The following is a 22,816-nucleotide window of genomic DNA, read 5'->3' on the forward strand; positions in this document are numbered from 1 at the left end:
ATAAAATTATAAAGTAGAGGAGGTTGAACTTTGGCGTTAATTGATTCTTCTGTCTAGCCCAGTGTTTCCAAACTTAGGTCTTCAGCTGTTTTTCAACTCCCATTATCCCTAGCTAGCAAGACCAGAGGTCTGGGATGATGGGAATTGTACTCCAAAAGGAGCTGGGGACCCAAATTTGGGAAACACTGGTCTAGTTGGTGCTTTCTGCACAAGATAGAGCTACTGGTTTGTCTAAAATTAAAATTCTGTACCAGAAACATGGTGATACCCTAGTATGCCGTGATACACTTATGAATTCCCATATAATTTGGTGTTTTGTCTCAGTTTGGAGTGCAACACACAGGACTGATGTAATATGCTCTGCATTCTAGCCTCTTCCTTCTTGCATTCCACTGCAAGAGAGACCCTTAAAGATCAAGTCGGTAGAGTTACTCATGATAAGTTTTTTAAAAAATCATTTACATATAGTGGTGCAGTTTGGCACCTTTGAACTTTTGCCTTACAGCACAACCCTGTGCACGTCTACTCAGTCTATAGACCCATTGTGTTAACTCCCAGGTAAGTGTGTACCTAGAATTATCATTGCATAACGCCCACCATAGGCTGAAGATGCACTTCCTTATGCCTTTGACACCTGGGAGAGAGGTATTTTAGGGGCTACCCTATTCTTTAGATTATAGATTGTTTCAAATGGTTTAGTGTTGTATTTTTATATTGTTTTAACCCACCCTGAGTCCCATGGTGAACAGCAGGTAAGACATTCTAATAATAATAATAATAATAATAATTAATAATACAGAATATTATAAAAACTGCAGTCCTAATGGTCTTACCAGGATGGATGGTCATCTTTAGATGGTCATGTATATTACTCCATGTACTTCAAAATGTGGCAAATAGCCCATTTAGGGGTTGTCCTCCTCATTCATATAGATGCAAAAACACTTTAGGACACTGTCATTTTTGCCTGGCTAGTCTTTGAAGTTTCTACTGCTATTTCAGATATATCTCTTTACATCAATATTGGCTCTGAATCTACCTGAGAGGGTATGCTAATTTATTGAATTGTTGAAGCACACTGAAGATGAATGCTGATAGGGATCCAGACTTCTGTTGTCATCTATTAGTGATCTAATTACATATTGCTTCCTCTCACGGGACAACAGTACAGGCTTGATTAAAGTATAATATAGATAGTTCCCTAGAGGGTGTTAGGCTCTGTAGCTGATGCCATGAATTCAGAAGTCCTATTTTTCTTCCCCCTCTTGGTTATTGTATGAGCATGACAGCGCCAACATTATCACTTACTCCAGCGGTTGCCAACATTTTGGGGCCTGTGGCCACATTTACAAACATTGAGGACACACACACACTCACACACATGGTAACCAAGCACACACCACAACCCATTCCACTGGCTACAATATATATATATAGCCTTTTTACAAGCATAATTTCAGTGGGGGCAGAGGTGAGGGAACCCTGTGGGCACAGACATACCCCCAGGCACTGCCTTGCTAACCCTTAAATTATTCTTTTTGAACTTCCTTAGCATCATCAACCACATAAAATGCTTTGGGGGCTGATGAGTTTTGAAATTAGTGGTCAGAATGGGCTTAGGTTTGTCTTCATTTTTAAACACTACAAAATTGTAGATTGACCAACTACACCAGCTGTAGAGAACCTTGACCTCCAACTACAACTCCCATCAGCACCAGTGATGCCAGCAATGGGCAGGGATGATGGGAGATGTAGTCCAGCAACATCTGGAGGGCCCCTGACCTATGGATTGTTTCCCCCCAGAGGCACCAGCTTCTCCAGACGATTGAGGGCCCCCAATGTCATGTACCAATGTCACACACAGAGCCCTCTGAACACAGTGGGGGCTGCCCCCCTCAAAAAACATTTGGGGGGGTCAAAGTGCCTTTGCCCCCAGGAGCCAGCATCTGTTTCCCCCTAGTATGCATTTTTAGATTAACTTTGGAAATGTTCATCTGATGCACTAAGAAAACCATACCTTACAATCCTATGATGGAATGAAATGGATTTCAATCTTTCCCCTTCTTTTCAAACTTCAGGGGTCTGTAAGTTTTCTAATGAAGGAAACTTTTGCATTATTAAAAGTTTTTCACTACTGAGATTTCTGTCAGTGAATAAAATGTGACTCTCAGCACTTGTCATGTGCTCCATGGAGGGGGGAATGTTTGGGAACCACTGAACTAGAATGTCCATGATATATATAAATTAAATTCTGCACAGTTAATGTGGACTTGTGTGGGAAGCATTGAAAGGAAGGACAATGTGAATGCTGGAAAATGAAATCAAGGACAGGCAGTGATTTTTTACCTATATGTAGTCAGCATTGTGCTTCCAAGTACATGTGTCAATGTGTTAATTGTATCAGTGGAACAGATTGCAGCCGAGTAGCTTCCATTTTGGGTTCAGTTGCACTCTGAATTCCCAACTACAAATCTAGCACTCAGCTCAGCATTTATTTTTCCTCATAGTTCCACACATATGAGTTAAGGGAAAGTGTGAGATGCTGAAAAAAAACAATTTGGAAAATTCAGATATTGTTAAAATAGCAAATTTCCTTGGAAGTTAGAACTACCTGGTTTCAAACTCCTGGGCTGCATTGCTGTGTTAAGTCTCTGCGTGAAATAAATTGCTAATAATTAACACAGGAGCAGGGGGATAATCACTGCAATGGGGATCATTGGATTGGTTTGTGCAAGATGCTGTTCCTGAGCCCTAATTACCCATATTACCCTAATTCCCATATAAAGGGTATACTAGGGTTGGCCCTCTCAATAGGCTGAATAAGATGGTAGCATTAGGCAGTAGAGTGAAAATATTTGGTTGAGAATTTAAATGAACTTTTCAAAAATCAATTATGATAGTGTCTAGTACACTAGATAGAGAAAAGAACAACCCGCCCACCCACTCCTTATGCCAGCCTGTGGTGGGTTTGGATTGAGTAGAGTCACTGGCTGAGTTGGCCTCCCATAGGCCGACACCAACACCCCCCTTCTCCCTCCTAGACATCTGGATCCTGAGCTGGTCTCACTCTTGTCAGGTGATGGTATTGGTCCCAACCCAGACCTGATAGCTCCTCCATCTCAGAGGGGTAGGTGTCTGTGCTCATGGTTTGACCTGAATGTCTCCTGGAGCAGTCAGCTGACTGCTTTGCAATGCATTAAGATCATAGAATCATAGAGTTGGAAGAGACCACAAGGGCCATCGAGTCCAACCCCCTGCCAAGCAGGAAACACCATCAGAGCACTCCTGACATATGGTTGTCAAGCCTCTGCTTAAAGACCTCCAAAGAAGGAGACTCCACCACACTCCTTGGCAGCAAATTCCACTGTCGAACAGCTCTTACTGTCAGGAAGTTCTTCCTAATGTTTAGGTGGAATCTTCTTTCTTGTAGTTTGCCTAGCCTCATGCCCACACAGCCCAGTTTCATAAGTTTGCAAGTGATTTGTTGAGCAGCAATCAGCTGGCTGTTTGCCAAAAGGTAAAGAATCTGCCACGAGCCCACTGAGCCACTCTGTGCCAAAGGGTCATATGAATCAGTTGTTAGGTAAGCGTCACTCAATAAAAACACTCAATAAATATGTGTTAAGCCTTTATGTGAAAGATCATCCCTATTCATCACTGACCCCTACTACTTTGACTGCATTCCTGAGGATAGCCAGGGTATTTAAATCCCACCGGCTTTCCCTGTATTGCCCCTTTATTGGTGTCTTCATGAGCACTGAACAGGAGAGGAAAATCCTGTGGTCCTTGTATTTAAGCTGAAGCGGGTTGCATGTAACTTGAGCGCTCAAAGTGTTCAAGTTTACAAAAGGCTAGCTGATCTTTAACACAGACTGAATTGAAGAATCCTGTGTGTTTGGCAGATAGACTGAAAACCAGGTTTGATGCAGAAGTAATATAATAATGATCCACTGTGGCAGAAGGGAGTATCAGGAGCAGTAATTAACCCAGCTTTATTAGAGTGGAACTGGTTATTTCCACATAAATAAACCCATTGGCCCTTTGAGCTGTGACATGTTTCGTCTAAAAGCATTTCATCCTCCATTTACTTGTGAAGTCTCATGCCCAGCCTAGTTGTGGTTCAGTGACAACTACAAATACCTATTATCATGCAATAGTACGTTTAGGCTACTGAGGCAAATGTAGCCATCATTCTCTGCCAACACTGTGTTTCAGGTTGGAGCCATGATTCTCTCCTGCAAGGCCTTTCTAGCTAGAAATTCAGAGCTGTCTCTCGCTCTCTGTCCTAGTATATAATAGAGGTAGTCATAACAGAGCTGCCAGAACTGTTTGTAAAGTATGCCAAGCTTTGAAAACAATTTTAATTCTTTCCCCTTTCCCACAATTCATCATTTCCATACAGATTAAATTGTATGTCATGCCTCTCATGGCACACAAGTTTTTTAGTGGTAATGATTGCTTTCAGTGTAAGGGATGCTTCTTTTTTTATTGATCGGCATCAAAGGTTCACTGGAAATGAGTAGCCACAGAAGTCAAATGGGGAGCCAGAGAAGCGCTCAAGGAAAAGGAAAAGATTTGTTGCTGTCTGCACTGTTACATCAAATTAACAGATAGCGCTGGAGAAGCAGGAAAACATCAGAACATGACCTGGCACTTTATTTAGTAAAATATAATTTCCTAAATCCCTATGAAACAGACACAAATAACTTTTTGACCTTCCAGGAAATCTGACATACTTAATGAGAGATCCCACTGAAGTGCTATTTGATGGTGAATCTCTTGGAATGCTCTTACTAAGTATCATAATTTGGGCCTGGTGCATAGCTTGTTGCTTGCAGATAAAATTGTGCCATGGTAAAGAGAAGCTTTGGAAGGGATTTTGACTAGAGGCCAGGGATCCTACAGGATTGTTTATTGCTTTCCTTCTGTAGATTTTGAAGCATGCAGCTGGGACATGGGGCAGAAGGGGGTCCCTCTACTGCCCCAGCTCTTCTATTAAAGTGGATTTTGTATGGTCCTTTGAGAGCTATGGAGTTTTGCCCCTTCCTATTTTGCGCTGCAGAATTCCTCAGCTATTTCTCTCTCTCCCTCATCTACACATTTGCTCTCCCTTTCTTCCACCACCCCTCTCTTGGTTCTGCAGTGTTGAGGCACACAGGAATATTATTGAAATGTCTCTGTTTATAATATGTTTAGTCAGTGCAGATCTGATACTCTCTTTATGTTCAGCCTCTTTTCTTTTGAAATGGGCAATCTATTCTTATTTTATTGTGCCTATTCCTTTTTAAAAGACACAAACAGTGAAGGGTGTATTACTGGCAGATATTTATAAAATCATGGAACTGTAGGATTTGTAAAGAGTTGGCAGCTATCTAATTCAGTTCTTTACTCTAAAGCAGGATCTTCTACACTGCATCTCCAAATCCCTAAAGGATTAGCCTATATATTACTGCCGTTAAAAGCAACTTTTTCAATCCACAATTGACTGGCTTCCAGAAAAGGGAGAATCCCCTTTCAGTGGCTAATTTTAGAACATCCCCTAACTGTTTCTGAAATCATTTCATTTTTCAGCAATAATTTGTACACTTTGTCCTACGCAACATTCTCATTGCTTTAACTTTTCTGGCAATCATCCTAAATTGAATCTTAGATATTCAATAATCTACATTGCACTATGCCTTTGGAAATCTCCTAAAAGGAGATGATATTCTGGTAGAAAGATGCAAGGGTCTTGATGTCCCAACAATAGCTTTAAATATGTTGGAAAGAGATGCACTATGAAAGATTGATTCCTCAGCCATTAATTTGTAACACAACAGTGCAATAAATCTTAGTTTCTCTTCAATATCTTTCTGCAATTGTGAATTCCACTTGATTCACCTCTCTCACTCACCTTAACAAAATCAGTATTTGCCCTAGTTAGTTCGGATAGGAATCCAATTATGCGGGGAGCCGAAAAGCTAACCACCAATGTGCACAGGAGATCTAAAAAAAGGCCATTTAGTTTAATACAGTTTGGTGAAGTGAAGATAAAATAATGATGCTTGAATCTATAAAAATGAAGTCCAGAACTCATTGAGAGTAATTGAATCAATTTCCCAGACTTCTTTTGGAGATCTAGATTGAGGCCTTATGACGGGAGTGTGCAACCACCACCTCCTCCTCCTCCTCCTCCTTTTCAGATACACATACCCTTAGATGGATCTTTCATTAATGAATGCTAGTGGAGGACATGGCCCAAGCCAGTGGTAGCTGGAACCAGTTGGACAGTGGTCAGGGCCCCCTTTCTGCCTCCCCTGCCACTTCCTTCTCTCTCTCCCTCTCTTTCTCCTCTTACCCAGCCAACTGTCAGAGGACGGACAGATCGCTTGCCAGAGGGTTTCCGCTACTTCCTCTTACATTGCCCCATCCATGTTGGATTTTCTCCATAGTGTTTCCTTCCTCCAGCCCTTCTTCTTTTCCTCTGGGCTTTCCACCCACCCACCCACCCACATGAAATTAGGCTCAGGGCTGCATGCAGCTCTGCCCTAAGCCCTGCTGTATTGTGTACATATCACCATGTCCCCTGAGATGGCAACATCTGCCATTCTCTCCAGTACAGGAATGGGGTCCTCTTCCAAGACTTCATGGAGGGAAGGGAAATGGCAGGCAGAGATCAGTTTCCCCCCACTGGGGCCTGAAGTCTTGTGTCTTGTATTATCCTATGTTCCACATGCAGGGAATAGCAGCGAGAACAGTGAATCTTGCTTGAGGTGGTGGTTAGCCATAGCATCAGTTTAGCAAAACCAAATCTAGCATCTCACAGTTGGTTTATAGAAATGAACCAACTGGGATGGGGAGGTGTTATTTAAGTGAAATCCCTTTCTATTGGCAATACAGTGGTCATGATAAGAGGGATTTTGCATGGGTTCAATTCAGTTTTTGCATGGGCAAAAATGCTTCCTGGTGAGCTCAGACCACTCATTCCTCTTTCTGTATATGCTAAAACATAGAACAATACTTCTGCCTGCTTTTGGCAAGGCTTATATAACGTAGTTTTAATTGATTGCTTTATGCCTAGTGCTAGCAGCAGGAGATGGAGAAAGGTAGGTGTTCATTGCCAAAATACTCTGTAAGACAGACTGGGAAAGCCTTGCATCTTGGCACAACCCTCAAATTAAAAACAAGCGTTGACCCTAGTTGCCCTACATTTACTGTGTGTGACATATATAATATTGAAAATTTCAGTTTAATCGGTTTGGAGGCAAGTAGAATTTCTTTCTCTTTTCTTTTGTTTGCCAGATTGTTGACCATGCAGTTTTCTCTCTCCTCCTGTTCTGTATGCAGGCTCAGCTCTTGCCTCTCAATACAAGCAAATGTGAAATTCTATACAAGTAACACGAGTGGTTTCTTTCCATATTTTGTGCAATTGGCATATTAACAAGAAATAGGACCACATACAGTGTGCCGTACGACATTCCGTGAATATGCCAGCAGCATTTTGGAGTGATGCTTTTGCGTATCTAACCAGAAAGAATATACCACTTCATTTCATGTGCTTTTATGCATTCTGGCAAGGAGTAAATGAAGTTAATCACAAGTTAAGGAACCCTGCCACTCTGTATTATAGAAGAAGCTTCCTGTACATAACAATATAAAATTGGCTGTGGTTCAGAATTTTCGTACTTAGCATTGCAAATTAGGCTCCTGTCCTTTCCCTACTGAGCTGCTCACTGATGATCTGGAATACCTTATTTTCTATGGAATTTTCCCAGGTGCTTTAGAAATTAAAATTCTAGAGGGAGTTCTGAAAGGGCTGTAGCCAAATGAATTACATTAGTCCTTGATATAGGTAGAATTGCCAGGTGCAAAACTGTGCCAGGGTTCTCTAGCCTGCAGATTTTCTTTGTCACTCCAGCCCTCAGCTGAAGCTTTGGGATAAAACCTTGATTTATGGGAAGCTTATATGAAACTGGCACACAAATGAATGACATACACAAAAATGATGGCAATCCCTGTCTTGTATAAAAAAACCCGAACCTTCTGAATTTCTTTTTCTTAGCCAGGTATTAGTGCTCCTATATATGGAAATCTTGCATTATTATCCCACTGCCCTTCTATTTTCTATTCCTATAGAAATGCAACCTACTGATTTATAGATGCTTCTGACTTGGTAGTCATACTAATGTGGACTGGCTAGTTTCTGTACAAATTAGAAGCAAAGTGACAAATGGCTCTGTCATTCTGCTATGTCTCTGTACTTTCCGGATGTGACTAAATTAAAATGGATTACATGATTTGATTTTCATGGAGGGTTTGCTCATGCATGACAGTTTTGGAATCACAGACTTCCATGACGGATGGAGGGCTTGAGCTACTTGTTGATTATGCCCTTGGCAAAAAACTGCAGAATATTCTATTCTCCAGTGAGCAGGAAAGAAGGGTGGGAATTACCTGTAATGGTTCTAGGGGTTGCTCGTGTGTAAGCTTGTCCCAACGTCTGGCTGGGTTGCCTGAGTGAACCTTTCCTGTCCGGGCAGCCACTCGCCCGTGACCGTCTCAATCGCTGGCAGAATCCATTAGTGGGCGTTTCTTAAACTTCTTCCAGCAAAGAAGTTCTTTGACGCCCAGTCTCTGCCTACTTTCCCTGCACGGAAGCCTTCTGCGCAAGGAGGGCGTAGGCAGCGGAGGACCCCTTCTCTCCTCGCTGGTCCCCGGCAAGGAGTCATGGGATTGCCTCGCTGATTCCCCCATCTCCCCCCCTTCTCCACTGGAGCTACGCTGATTCTCTCCCCCAGAAGATGGGCTGCCCCTCCCACTCCCGGGACGCTCTCTGGGATCCCTTCGGAGCTTGCTCTCTCCCTCGGACACTGATGGCAGTTCCCTGACATTACCCATACAGTTCCTTTGAGGATGGTAGCATAAAGTTTTTGCACACATAGATTTAAGTTTTAACAAGAAAAAAAGGGCAGCAGTTGCCCTTCCATTCTGAACACATAGCTTGAGAACATGCAACTTACCATATACAATATGTTTTCATTTTTAAACTAGGCACAATGTATGTTACGTAGTCATGCCTGTCACGTAGTTTTACTTAGGTTCAACTCTGAAAAAGGCATAACTTTCCAAGGTTCCTATTGACTTTGCATTCTTAAAGGTAATCCGCATTATTAGATTTTTTGCATGCACACAATAGTAATAATATGACATTTGAAAAAGACAAAAAGGATTAAATCTGCCAGTACGTAAAAATTATAACCTTCCATATCACTCTACCAATGTAAGACATTTTCATACCTGATGTGATCTCCCAGCATTTCCTGAGGAATACATGTCAACATGATGCCCCACTTTTATCAGAAATGACACACAATTCACGTCTGAAATAGGACAGGAGGTTTCAGTTGCCTGGAGAAAGCTCTTTTATCAGTCATTACTTGGAATCCTTTTACTGAAAGACATGCATCTTACTGTTCTCTCCGTGTTATAAACCCTCTTGTTCCTGTATGCATGTGACATTGTTCATTATTAACAACCGTGCTTAGCAAACATGATTTTTAGTTACGAATAATGTGAACTTGAAAGGTACAATTTTTCATTTCCTGAGTGACTGGTTGGCCTGGACCTCCCAGGTTATGTTAATTATTATGGTACACTACATTTATCCCTGCTAAGTTTAGAAATTTTTGAAAGTACTGAAAGTATGTTCCTATGAAAGTGTACCAGCCGGATTACACTCCTGTGTGCATTTTGAAAGAATTAAGCTTGCGAAGAGAACTTTAAAAAGTAGAACTTGGAACCTGTACAGATTTCCTGTGCAAATAGGAACAGGATTAGAAGAAAGGTGGGTTGCTGCAGCTCTTGTTGGAAGAAAGAGAAAGAAAGAGTATGGATAGACTTTGTATTGAGCAATTTAGATGACTAATTATAATGGAGCTATATTGTACACATTTTAAGAGTAAGAGGCTTATGTTTTTTTATGAAGAAATAACAATTCTATTTTGGTGCTGCTGGGAATTTTCCAAGTTATTTCAGCACTTCTGTTTCTTAAGAGTCCCATTTTTATTTATTGCTAAGTGGTTGTTCACAGTCAGTGTGTTCCCTGGTGTTAGTCATCATAATGTCTAATAGGCCCGAATTTCAACCAATTAACTATGTGAGCTTCCGTAGTCTAATCAGTAAGCATATGTCCAATAAAATGTAGCTCACCTACCCTTGTTTTATGTGGGCAACATGGACCATATCTTAAATTACTGATGTTTCTCAATATGAGAATGAACAACACGAACAACCATTTTGAGCTGTAACTAAGAGGAAAAAATGCATAATGTGATAAACATATTATCAACTGATCTTTTCAATTAACTTATCTGTTCTTATGAGTTACCAACTTGCTGGAATGTTGGTTTCAGCTTACAGAAAAAGAAGCTATCAAAGACACTTTTCAGGGATAAAATGGGGCTCATCCATTTGTAGTGGGAAACAAAAGGTGGGCCATCAGTTATCAACATCAGTTGATAAAAGCTTTGTCCTTCTTGGCTTCTCCTTATTTTTCAGGAGCAGAATGGCTGCTAGAATTCTGATAACCTGTTAGGAATTTGCTTGCTTCCTGCTAGGGACAAAGTAGAAATTCAATTCAGTTTGCATTTAAAGGCAAATCTATCAAATTCACACATTCCGAAACAATACGAGAACTGAAACACAGCCATCCTTCAAAAGTCGCATTCATTTGAATTTTGTGATCCAGTTCTCCAACCAAGTTTTGTAAAAATGCATATATTGGGTAAAAGTGTGCATAAAGGTGAATATATTATTTTTAAAAAACAGGGGGGAAATCATTATATTAGGATAAATTGCTTGCAAAAATGTGTACCAAGGTCAAATCTACATACAAAAAGGTGTTTATTAGCATTAATTCGCACTAAGATGCTGAATAATTTTCATGGGATTTTTAAAATAAATAAATCACAAATTGCTGCAGAAGTGTAGAAAATAGAATTTAAGAATGGAAAAATGAGAAACTGGGTGAATCAAAATTCACCAATCCTTACATCCCTACTCCTTGAAGGCAGCCATTAAGGGGCGCTTAATACCTTCTGGAAGAAGGTATAGGGTTATAAAGGCCAGGACTAGCCACCTGAAAAACAGTTTCTACGCTAATGCAATTCTGGTTCTAAACGCAGCATAAGGGGTCTCTGTAGTATAGTGTATTTTAAAATGGGGTTTTAGAGTTTTTGGGGGGTTTGAATGTTTTATGTAGTTTTGTAGTAGTTTTATGTAGTTTTTATGTAGTTTTATGTAGTTTTCAATTTCATTGTTCCACAAGGGACAATGACAAAAAAAAGGGGGGGGGGAGCTGTGCAGTTACAGAGTATCTTGTTTTCAAATAGAGACATTAGGATATCTATTTACATGGCTTGGAGGCTAGTGACGAAATATGTTTGTCTTTCAGATCCCCAGCTCAAGGGTATAGTGACCAGGTTATATTGCAGGCAAGGCTACTACTTGCAAATGCACCCTGATGGAAGTCTCGATGGAACCAAGGATGACAGCAGTAATTCTAGTAAGTGATTGTTCTAGGAAACTATTCATCTCTTCCACACATATTGTAAAGTTAACCATTTCAAGATTTACATGCAAACATCACTGGGTGTTGTTTTCTTATGCCTCTTGTTTTCTGATTTTGCTTTTGGTAAATGTTGTTTTTGCTTTTTTTATATATTTACAAATTGAAATACAAATGCATATTTTTTAAAACCCCAGTGCCTTCATATATGTGAATGAGACGAAGCATGTGATTTCAGGAAAGTGCTGGAGCTGCTCGCTGCAGGATGATAGCCTGGCTTCCTTTTCAACAAAAATAGTTTTCAAAAATGTCTAAAATTATGTGCTAGTTTGAGAAGAATCTCCATACCTGTTTCCTAGTTTCAGCTTAAGTGTGCAGGCCTCCTGAAGCATTGCTAGGCATAATAGTCTCTTAAGGTGTGTTATAATAACACTAAATAACTCTAAATTACATAGATAGCATTGCTGTAAGTAGGGTTGCCATGTGCCCTCTTTTTCAGAGCTAAAATTTGGGACAAATTGCATTTATTTGCTTTGAATGGCCGCTCTTTGGCTCTTCAAAATATGGCAACCCTACTAAGCAAAGGACTACTTTAATATTTCATGATCATTATGGTGGCAGCTGAATTCAGCAGCAGCCAGAATGCAACAATGAATTGTGATGGCATTCCACAATTTCCCATTATTCATTAGAAATGTCACTTACTGTGTCTCCAGCTCAGTGAAAGTTAAGCCAATTTTAAAATCTTGAGGTTGGTCAGGGTACCCTAGGATGGGTGGCGGTTCCACTTGCTCTTCCGTGTTCCATTAAAACCCCTCTTTTCTGTGTTAATGCTCTGGAGGGAGCCCAGTATTGTAAATACTGTGAGTAATGCTTCCCCTTTGGTCTGTTGGTGTGAGTTCCTCCACATATCTTTAAGGGCTGCTCAAGAGCTTGAAATATGAATCCACATGAAGGAGGGTGACATTACCAGCAGAGCAATTGGATAGGATACACACAGGATAGGACTTTCTAGGATTATGTGTTTCTTCTTCTCTGCTGCCTCAGCAAAGTATCCAACATGGCTGCATTGCCTGGAAATATGAATGGAGGGAAGGAGGGAAAGACAGGCTAGTAGGTGGATGTCCTTTCACCACATCATTGTTGTGCTATGTATACACAGATGATTCACTAACAGTTCCTGAACAAGCTGTTTTGAAATGTATTAGAGACCTGGGCCACTGCTGGAGGTCACCCTACCAACAACATTCCACTTTCTCCTAACCCCTCACTTTCCATTTTTCTAACTTTTCTTGAAAACCACTTATAAAGAGTTTCGGTGTGCTACATCCAGCACACTTGAAAACTCCATTAAAAAGTTTGGAGGGAGCTGTTGCTTTAGTTAAATGTTTGACGTGGCCAAGGAGTGTGGTAAGAACTAGAGTGGCTCCAGAATGGCAGGGCGTTGTTTTGCCTCACTCTGAAGTATAGGAGGAGAGAGAAAACATAAGAGTGGCTCATGGCGCTGTGTGCAACATGAGCACCTTCCTCTAAAGGTTTTTAAATAAGCAAAACAATGCACAGCCGCCTTGTACAATTAAGGCAAGCAGTAGCCCACAGTCGCTCATGCCCCTTCCCCGGGCTGTGTGGGGCCACCTTGGGGGTGTGGGGCCCCATACAATATGAATGCTGTTTACTTGCAGAGACTCAAGCATCTGCTTCATTTTACAGCAGCTTCAAAAGTCCAATTCTTATGGTGCTCACAGTCTTCTAATATGACAAAGAATTAATAATAGAGCCTAATTTTCTCTATGCATTTCCTGTGAGCGGTCTGTTATTTTTCTCCCTCCTGGGCATATTGCTTGAGTCATGTCCCTCTCCTGTGATGAGCAATAATGAGCAAGTTGTTCTTTTTCATACATTTTCACTTTGGTCAAAACATTTGTACCTGTTGTTGTCATAATTTCAAGGTCTCACTTAAGCCTCCCAGCTTAAATCAATAAGCAACCCTTTGAAAAACTGTTGCATGATTGCTTGATCCTTTGCAAGTGCTGAGCCAGAAAATATGCCCAAGATGGATTTTGACTCCACTGTATGGAGGATGCTTCAATCGCCGTCCATTGTTGCTGCCTCCATTCAGCCAGCTGTTTGTGTGCAATGGTTTGCCAGGCAGATCAGGAGATTTCCCACACATCAACACAGACCTGGGGGTGGGGAAGAGTGAAAGGCTGAAGTTGCATGAAGAAAACCCATCTGTGTGGTGAGCCGCTACAACACACAAATGGCTTACCACATGGAGACCGTTGCTATGGGAAGCAATTTAAAGCAGCTATTTGTGCACACTGATACTTTCAGAGATGGATGCTGCAATTCTGCTTCTCTGAAGCCCTGTTGTCACAAGGTTTAGATAGCAGGGAAGGGTTTAATTCAGGGGTCGGCAAGGTTTACTGGCAATAGGCCGGATCACTCCCACGGAGATTGTCCGTGGGCCAGACTGGTGCAGCACGATGCCGGAAATTGCATCTGCACATGTCTGTGGCACCGGAAATTGCATCTGCGCATGCCCAGATGCCGAAAACCGCAGCTGCGCAGAAGCGATTTTGGGCGTCTAGACATGTGGAGACACAATTTCTGGTATCTGCACATGCTCAGATGCAATTTCCGGTGCCACTCGGTGAGTCCCCATGCCGCGTTGTGCTAGTTTAGCGCAGCGCGTGGGAGACTCGCCGAGGGGACGGCTCGGTTTGGGGGCAGCTCATGGGCCGGTAAAACAGTCTTAGTGGGCCGCATCTGGCCCATGGGCCGCACATTGCCGACCCCTGGTTTAATTCTTCTGTCTTGGTGTGAGACGTGAAGCTACAGGGAACCAGGCAGAGGGCCTTCTCGGTAGTGGTGCCGACCTTATATACAGTAACACCCTCCCATCAGATGTTAAGGAGATGAGTAACTATATAACCTTTAGAAGACATCTGAATGCAGCCCTGTATAGGGGAAACTTTTTAAGGTTTAAGGTTTTGTTATGTTTTTATATATGTTGGAAGCCACCCAGAGTGGCTGGGGCAACCCAGTCAGATGGGTGGGGTACAAATAATAATATGTTGTTTGTTGTTTGTTGTTGTAACTTTGAATATTTTCACACATGACAAAAGTGAACCTGCGTGAAGAAGGTACATATTTATTTTTTCATGGGAACCAATCTGAAACAATTCTGGTACAACGAGAAGTGTTTTTGAACCAATTTAAATCTGCTACTGCCACTACTCCTAGCTTGACTTCTAATACTGTGGCTGAAATGAACTTTATTGCATTCTGGCTTCAGTCTTACGATATAGTCACAGATAGAATTTGAGAATTAACTGTGCATAGGATTTCTACATGACATCATTTGCTTATCTGTGACAGATCTTCTTTATTTTTACAGCATTGTTCAACCTTATACCAGTGGGACTTCGAGTTGTCGCTATCCAGGGTGTAAAAACAGGCTTGTATATAGCCCTAAATGGAGAAGGGTTCCTTTATACGTCAGTAAGTAATCTGCCATGGCTATTGGTTCTAATCTACTTTTCTATAAAAAGGTAGATCCAATTAATAGAAAATCTTGCAGGATTTGTAAAGAAGAATGGTGAGATGATTCTACATATTGATTCTTAATACCTGTGGGTTTAATAAGGAGATAGAACCTTCATGTGGGATTTTCAGACTGCAAATCACTGACACAACCCTTTCTCACCACATTTTTTGTCCTGTGGAAGCGACTGCAGTAAGGTATCTTCCTGAACTATGAAAGTAGCATCAGAGGTTCTGAGCCACATAGGAAGAGCCCACACACTGGCACAGGGAGGAATCACAGCATGAGGCCTGCAGCTTTTGTTACTGTCTCAGAGTTGCAAGAAGCAGCAGTGCTGCAGCCACTCCCATGTAATCCATGAAACATGAGAAGCAGCAGTTAGTTATGCCCATGCAATAATTTGATAATGATTAGAAGATGCATTCTGAGCAGTAGCTAGAGGACTTTGTTTAATATGACTGTACAGTTCTATGACTGCAAGGTGTGAAGTCCAAACTCCTCTAATATATTGATATTTGCTATACAGTATTACAGCCTCACTTATTCAAATAATTAGCATAAAATTCAAAGCTTTGGGAGGTAAAGATAAATAGGAAGATTCTTCAGAGTTAGAGCTGATATGAGATTCCAAAGAATAGTCACAGTAAATTCAGATAACAATGTGTTTTGATTAACTTGGGCGATGCTGTGTGTACATTATCCTACATTCTAACATGATAATTGAAGCTGGTGGGTTTCCCATCAAGGATGTCATTGTCATGATTGAAGGCAATAAAACCTTCTCCTCCATAAACCAAAACACATGGGAGCTCCTACAATTTCAGTGGGGGAGAGTTTATCTGCCTCCCGTGTACATCATTTTGGCCTGATTGTTCAAACATTTTCCATGCATACAAAAATGAATCATGTCAGCATTTTTGCAAGCTTATGTTTTATTGTCTTTGAGGTAGAATTAAAGTTTTTAATTCCTTAAAATAAAAGGAGTCACATAATAGAACAAATTGCTTCTGGTAGATACTATTCAGGCACATGAACTAGTCAAAACTGAGTTGAGGGGGAGAGTTTCAAGGGTGTGGTTAACTCTCCCATTGAACTGAAAATGCTTACTTTTGGCAGAATGGTACTGCGTGGCCCTGATCCAACTGTATGGCTGCAGCAGCATGTCACTGATAGTCTCATTAATGCTGTGTGCATGCAGGATGCTGGCTTGGGCTCCCACCCAGTGCACCTAGCACATGTTTATGGATGCAGCTCCTTATCTAGCTGGTGATAAATACACAGAACCCTTTTTCCAGGTGTGCATTCCTCTAGCTTGATCGTAACTTTGGTTTTAAATAACGTTCTCTGTTAGAGGAGTTGCTTGGAATTTCATTATGCTTTTTACAAGCCTTATCTCAAGAGCTGCCTTGAGTTACCAATGTAATGGTTTTGGGGGGTGTGTTTTTTTTCCATTTGAAGGAATGTTAGACATATTATCAAGCTCCTGATACCCTGAAGAAAAATATTCTGTTTGTTTTGAATGGATGACAGTGCTTTTTAAAGTTAATTAGGAGGAAATGTTCTAGTAGCTGAAATGTCATCGAGATAAAAATGAGTATTGCACAGCACCTCTCTGTCATACATCGAAACATGGGCATATGGAAGATCTGTGTTTTTGAGTACCGTACTAAAAGTGTGCCGTAGAAGAACTGCAAAATAAAAGTGTGCAAATACCCCCAGGTTGGGGAGAATCTGAACTCCTGCTGTGATGGGTTGCTTTTCTGTTTCTTTGTATGAGGAATGTGTGACCATGAGAAGGTTGTAGGACATCACTACATCATGGTCAGCGATCAGGGATAGCTGTAGTCCAGCAACATCTCCATGATCACGTGTTCCCTCTCCCTGTTTTATTTATGTGTATGGCTTTGCAGACAACCATCTATAAAACAACTCACTTCAGCAGTTGTAGCAATTTTTTTTCTATGTAGGATTGGGTGCAATTAACACATTTCCCCCAACTCATGGGGGATACATTGCTTTCCATCATTTGTAGGGGTAAGAAAGACATTCTGAACTGTTAAATATGTTTCTAAAAATAGATTGGCAGGTAGTCTGTGAATCTGTAGAATGGAAATTCCTAGGAAGAGAGACTTAACACCCTTCCATGTGGCTTTTTAAAGATTATTCCATTGCAGTTAAAGTCACCATTACACATAAAAAGGCTATATTTTAATAGTGTGTGGGTGTGTGGGTGTGGGTATGTGTGTACCTGTACCTTTGTGTTTTTGAGCATGCAAACATATATGCAGTCAGTGGCGTAGTGTGGGGGGTGCAGGGGGGGCCGGCCGCACCGGGTGCAACATCTGGGGGGGGCACTCGCACTCGCAGCTCTCTGCCCCTACCTGGCTCACTCACTCTCTCTCACTGCAGTGCTGGCTGTGCGAATCCGATCCGAGCCACCGGGTCGTCGCCCACTGTGGAGGGGAGGGTGCCAGGTGTGTGGTGTGGTGCGGAGAGAGAGAGAGGGACTATCTGGGGGGAGGGACAGTGCAGCGGGGGGGGGGGCGCAAATTACTTGCCTTGCCCCGGGTGCTGACAACCCACGCTACACCACTGTATGCAGTACTATTTTTCTAGAAAAAGAAGTGCCAGAACTCACCATGAATGCCTCCCTTGTTCTCTTATAATGGCAATGGCGCCCACCTAAGAGGTGCCAGAACTGAGTTCTGCTGAGTTCTGGCTGAAAAAAGCCCCGTATATATGCAAAGAAATGTAAACTGTATATTTCAGAAGGTGCTGTAGCATTGGCTGGTGTTTCTTAAAGGTGTTTCTAAAGCTCAATCAATCATAGTGTGCATTAGTAAGTTAAAGGGCAATGCATTTTGTTGGAGGAAAGAATTATTTCTTTCTTTTCAAGAGTGTGAAATAGTCTGAAATATAAAAACACATAGCAAGGAAAAAAAACAGAGGTCAGAACCACCCTTAGCAAAATGTGGTTGTTGGTTTTTTAAAAAAGAGGGTGCACAGTGTACCAAGTTCAAGTGTAATATCCAAGTGGATCTTAGGCTGCAATCCTATACCCTAGGAGGAAGCCCCATTAAACCTTGTGGGATTTACATCATATTAGGCATGCATAGGATTGTGCTGTTGCTTTAGTGATCTTTTTTGTTGGTCAGTTAGTTGTCTTGTTGATTTTAGCATTGTATGTCACCATGGATGCCTTTTGGTAGAGAGGCAACTTACCAAGAGAATAAGGCTATATTTTTATGCACACTTTGCTTGGAGTAAGCTCCACGGAGCACAGTGTGACTTACTTCCTAATAAACATCCATAAGGTTGTACTGTACAAGAGTGGATGCAGGAAGGAAAAAGGAAAAAGAAAAAGCTCCAGTGTGACCTTAGCCTTGCTTTAGACTCCGGCCTTCACCATTTTATGATATCTCGTGAAGGTCAGCTATTCAAAGGGGAGAAAATTCAAAAATTTCACTGCCTCTTGTCTGAACCCAGTGCTACTTTTCTAGAAAAAGAGGTGCCAGAACTCACCATGAACTCCTCTATTGTTCTCTTATAATAGCAATGGCACCTAAGAGCTGCCAGAACTGAGTTACAGTGAGTTCCGGCTGGAAAAAAGCCCTATCTGAACCTAAGCATTTATTGTATTCTGTTGCCCCAGAAGGACTAGACTCAATGTGTGAAAAATGCAAGGAAGCTAATTTTGGCTAAAAATTAGGAGAAACTTCATTAGACTAGGAGCTGCTCAAAAGTGAAGCAGGCTGTCTAGCTCGAAATCTTACTCGGCTACGAGTGATCACCAAAGAAGAAGAAGATGGGCGCTGATAATGCCAAGGTTGCAGGTTTGATCCCTGTATGGGGCAGCTGCATATTCCTGTGTTGCAGGGGGTTGGAGCAGAGGATTTTCAGGGTCCTTGCCAACTATACAGTTCTATGGGTCTATGAGTCCTTCACTGGAGGCATTTAAGCAGGGATGCTCTAGTTACATCTTGTATAGTCAGCAAGGAGTTTAGATTAGGTGACCTCTATGGCAATTGGCAGCTCCATGATTTCAAGATTTTGTATTCTTGTGCTTAATAACAAACATAATGAAATTTAAGATTTCCCCATGTTAACTTAGAGCAGGGGTCAGCAAGCTTTACCTCACCTGGGCTGGTTCACTCCCGCGGAGATCGCTCTGTGGGCCAGATCGCATCTGTACACATGCAGACATGATTTCCGGCACCGTGGAAGCTCCACGCTGCACTGGTTTAGCACAGTGCAGGCGGCTCGATTCGGGGGCGGCTCGTGTTTTAAACGACCCGTGGGGCTGCAGGTTGCTGACCCCTGACTTAGAGACTGTCTTAAACATTAAGTGCTATATAAATATATTAAATGAAAGTTAAACAAATAAATGCTGTGAGCGCTACCTAATGCTGTGCATGCGGAAGTTGCTCAGGCAAAGTTCACCTTCTTCTCCCCGCTGTGGAGACACCTTGCACAAGTGATTTCCTGATTGTTTGAGACCTCTCCACTTGATAATTCTCCCACTGCAGGCTCCCTGCCACATCCCAGACCTCCACTGAGAGTCTCCTGATCCTCATGGCATTTTTCAGGAGGCTGCGAAGGCAGGAAAGCTCCTTTACAAAAATGGACTCTCTCTCCTTTGCATGGCATTGCCTACAGCTTATTTGAAGAGCTGTTCTTCTGGGGGAAATGAAACAGATTGGAACTGAAACACACCTGCATTGAAGAACTAAATTTGATAGTAAAAGATAGCAATGCCCCAAACTGGTGTGGAGTTAATTTCAGAAAAAAGCAGTTAATAAACTGCCATTGATCACTTAAAAAAAAATAGATTGCTAAAGTATATATTGCAGAATTATTATGTGGATGAACTAGGTTTCCACTTCTCTTTATTTCTTTACAGTACACAACATATGATGGAATTAATTACCCTTACATTCAGCTGTACAAACCACTAGTAAGGAATGCTTTTTGTTATGCAGCCTACAAGTTTCAGATGTAATTTGGATTCTGCACACTGTCTGGGATACTTCACTTGTAGCAGATAAGTGACAGATATGGAACCAGAACTAGAAGTGTTGACATACTCTGAGAGAAGCAGTTTCCATATCATTTTCAACTAGGATCAGAGGTGAAAAGGCTTGAAATCCTGTGGGGAAACCTGTCCTCTTTGCACCACTTTATGGATCCCAGCACTTCACGCATTGCCTGTGCTACATGCATAACCAACCAATAATTCACAAAACTTGACTTTAGCCACGCAAGAAGTGACCTGCAGCATCTCTTGATTTATTTATTTTTGGGAACAGGATTCTGGTGGAGCTATGAACTAGCAAGTCCCTATTCCTGCCATGTAGGTGGCCTTATTTAAGTGTGAGGAGATACTGCAGACCCACCCTACGTTTAAGCATGTGGCTTCCCCCAGAGTATCCTGGGGACTGTGTTTTACTACTCACAATGCCAAGCTCCCTTAAAAGACTACAGTTCCCAAGATTCTTTAGGGGAAGTCATGTGCTTTAAAGGCAGGGCTTTTTTTCAGCAGGGATGTGGGGGAACTCAGTTCCGGCACCTCTCAGGTAGGCACCATTGCCATTCTAAGAGAACGAGGGAGGTGTTCATGGTGAGTTCTTTCACCTCTTTTTCTAGAAAAATATCACTCTTTAAAGGCATGGTGTGTATGCAACCTGTGTTGACAGCCCATCCTCTGCATATAGTCCCAGGTTATTCTGTGATGGTTTGATAGAATGAACGGGCTCAGAAAAACAGGGGAACTTTCATTTCCTGGTCACCACACATCAGTGCACAGATGCGAGTGGCTAAGGCCAAGCAGGGAGTTTCAGGCCATCCCTGTCTTTGCCACAGCTGATATCCACCAGCTGCAGACAGCCTCATCTTGGCTGCTTTTGCAAGGTCCACTTGGCAGTCAATGGGCAGTGAGGACGGAAGAATCAAATCACACTTCTTTCCAGTTGTAGCAAGTGGTATGGAGCAACGAGCTGCACAGTGTCTCCAAGCAATAGCTAATGGCTATTTACACAGGCTTTGTTTTGAAGTTGTATTGAACAGAAGCTGAATTTAGAATGCTTTCTCAAAGCAGAATCAATGAGAAGACTGATGGTTGACATCAGTATTAGAATTCAGCCACATTTACACCCTTCAAAACATACCCACCCATTTCAGTGATGTTTAGAGAGTGGGGAATGTTCACCTGGTAAGTAAAAGCAGGAAGCATTGCCCCTCCTCTGATTTGGCTTCTTGCTGTCACAAACCTAAATCCAATTGATCATGTGGTGCTGTAGTGTTATCACACTCACTCTTATTATCCCTGATTGGCTGGTTCACACAGCTATTAAGAAGAATAACCCTCTGTAGAAATCCAAAATGAAAAAAAGATGGGAAATTAAATGATTGGGGGGGGCACAGTCTTTCAGAAAATATTTTGAGCCCCCTCAAACTTTTTTCCAACTAAAAGCATTCACTAAAGAAAATTCATTCAGCACTTGCCAATAATGAGCTATGAGGAAATGAGGATATTCTAGCACTTCTCTTATGTGCATTAAGTCGGGAGTGCATTTTAGGAGTTGGAGGTTTCTGTCCCCCTGACTTCTCCATATTGTCACCTTATTAATACTCCCATCAGTAGCTTAGAGCTTGCTTTTCAACTCATCCGTGAGAAAATAGCTTTCTGCCTTAGGGAAATGTATAGGACTAGATACAATACAAAATGAAAGGGAATGTGACTAAAGGTAATCAATATTTTACAGGTGACATTCTATTATATTTAAATCAAAGTCAAAGAAGAAAGAAGTTTAGCTCATGGTGGATCTTTTATGTAGGCTTCAGAGTGCTCATCCTTTATTTAAGCAAAAACAAAAAAAACCACTTGAAGGCCACAAACCAGAAGTGCAGTGAGCTCTATGAGCCCAGCATGATTTCAGGCTTATATTATATTATCAAATGGTGGTCAGCTAGCTCTATCACCTTTTTTAATGCAGAAAACCACTTTTGAAACTTCATGAAGCCTTACGTATCCGTAGCCCAACAAAATGTCAACAAGTTTCATTTGCTACAAACACACCCTTGGATGTGTCTAAAGAGACTCCCAGGATTGCGACGTGCATTTCCTCGGTGTAGTTAAGCTGTATATTTAAGACTTAACCTAGGAGGGAGCAAGATAATGGTTCTGGTACACCAGCCATGCAATCTCATCTTTAGCTGAAACCTAAAATGTTACTTTTGCTAAAGTTACTACAGAGCCACTTGTCAGCTCAGAATAATTCATTTTCATTTTTAATAGGGTGGTACCACTGGTAAGTGCAGCGTGAGAAATTTTCACATGATTTACATTTAGTGATGAGCAATCATTGCAACCAGGTACATAGCTCGGCAGTGGCACACTGCTTTGCATGCAGAATGTAGAGGTAGATGGATCAGCCTATTTCTGGTCCATCTTAGTTTTGCATGTGAGTCTGTTCCATCCAATTTTCACATCGGACTGATTGTTTGCTTTTTGCAAGAGAATTCACATTATCTAATGCGTATTTCCACAAAATACGCACTTTAGAAGCATTTTATCCTTAAAAAAAAAACACACCCTCGTTTTTGCGGCCATTTTGTTACATTCTTTGAGTGGAGCTGTATCACAAAATTCGGCAAAAAACTGAAGGATAGCTGCGTTCTGATCTGTGTTGTCTGTCTGGAAAATATGGATGAGGTCAGTTCACTTA

The 22,816-nt window shown here is 41.6% G+C and overlaps 1 protein-coding gene across 4 annotated transcripts in view; it reads left to right on the plus strand.

Moving 5' to 3' along the window:
* Positions 1 to 22,816, plus strand: part of FGF14 (fibroblast growth factor 14) — a 295,208-nt gene that overhangs the window by 211,352 nt on the left and 61,040 nt on the right. For all 4 annotated transcript variants that reach the window (XM_083438132.1, XM_083438134.1, XM_083438133.1 and 1 more), the window contains 2 exons: positions 11,432 to 11,542; positions 14,946 to 15,049. In XM_083438132.1, the coding sequence (XP_083294258.1) occupies positions 11,432 to 11,542; positions 14,946 to 15,049 (215 nt within the window). The remainder of the gene's footprint in view (positions 1 to 11,431; positions 11,543 to 14,945; positions 15,050 to 22,816) is intronic.

The sequence above is a fragment of the Podarcis tiliguerta genome (genome assembly GCF_965153285.1).
Source record: "Podarcis tiliguerta genome assembly, chromosome: 4".
Taxonomy (NCBI): domain Eukaryota; kingdom Metazoa; phylum Chordata; class Lepidosauria; order Squamata; family Lacertidae; genus Podarcis; species Podarcis tiliguerta.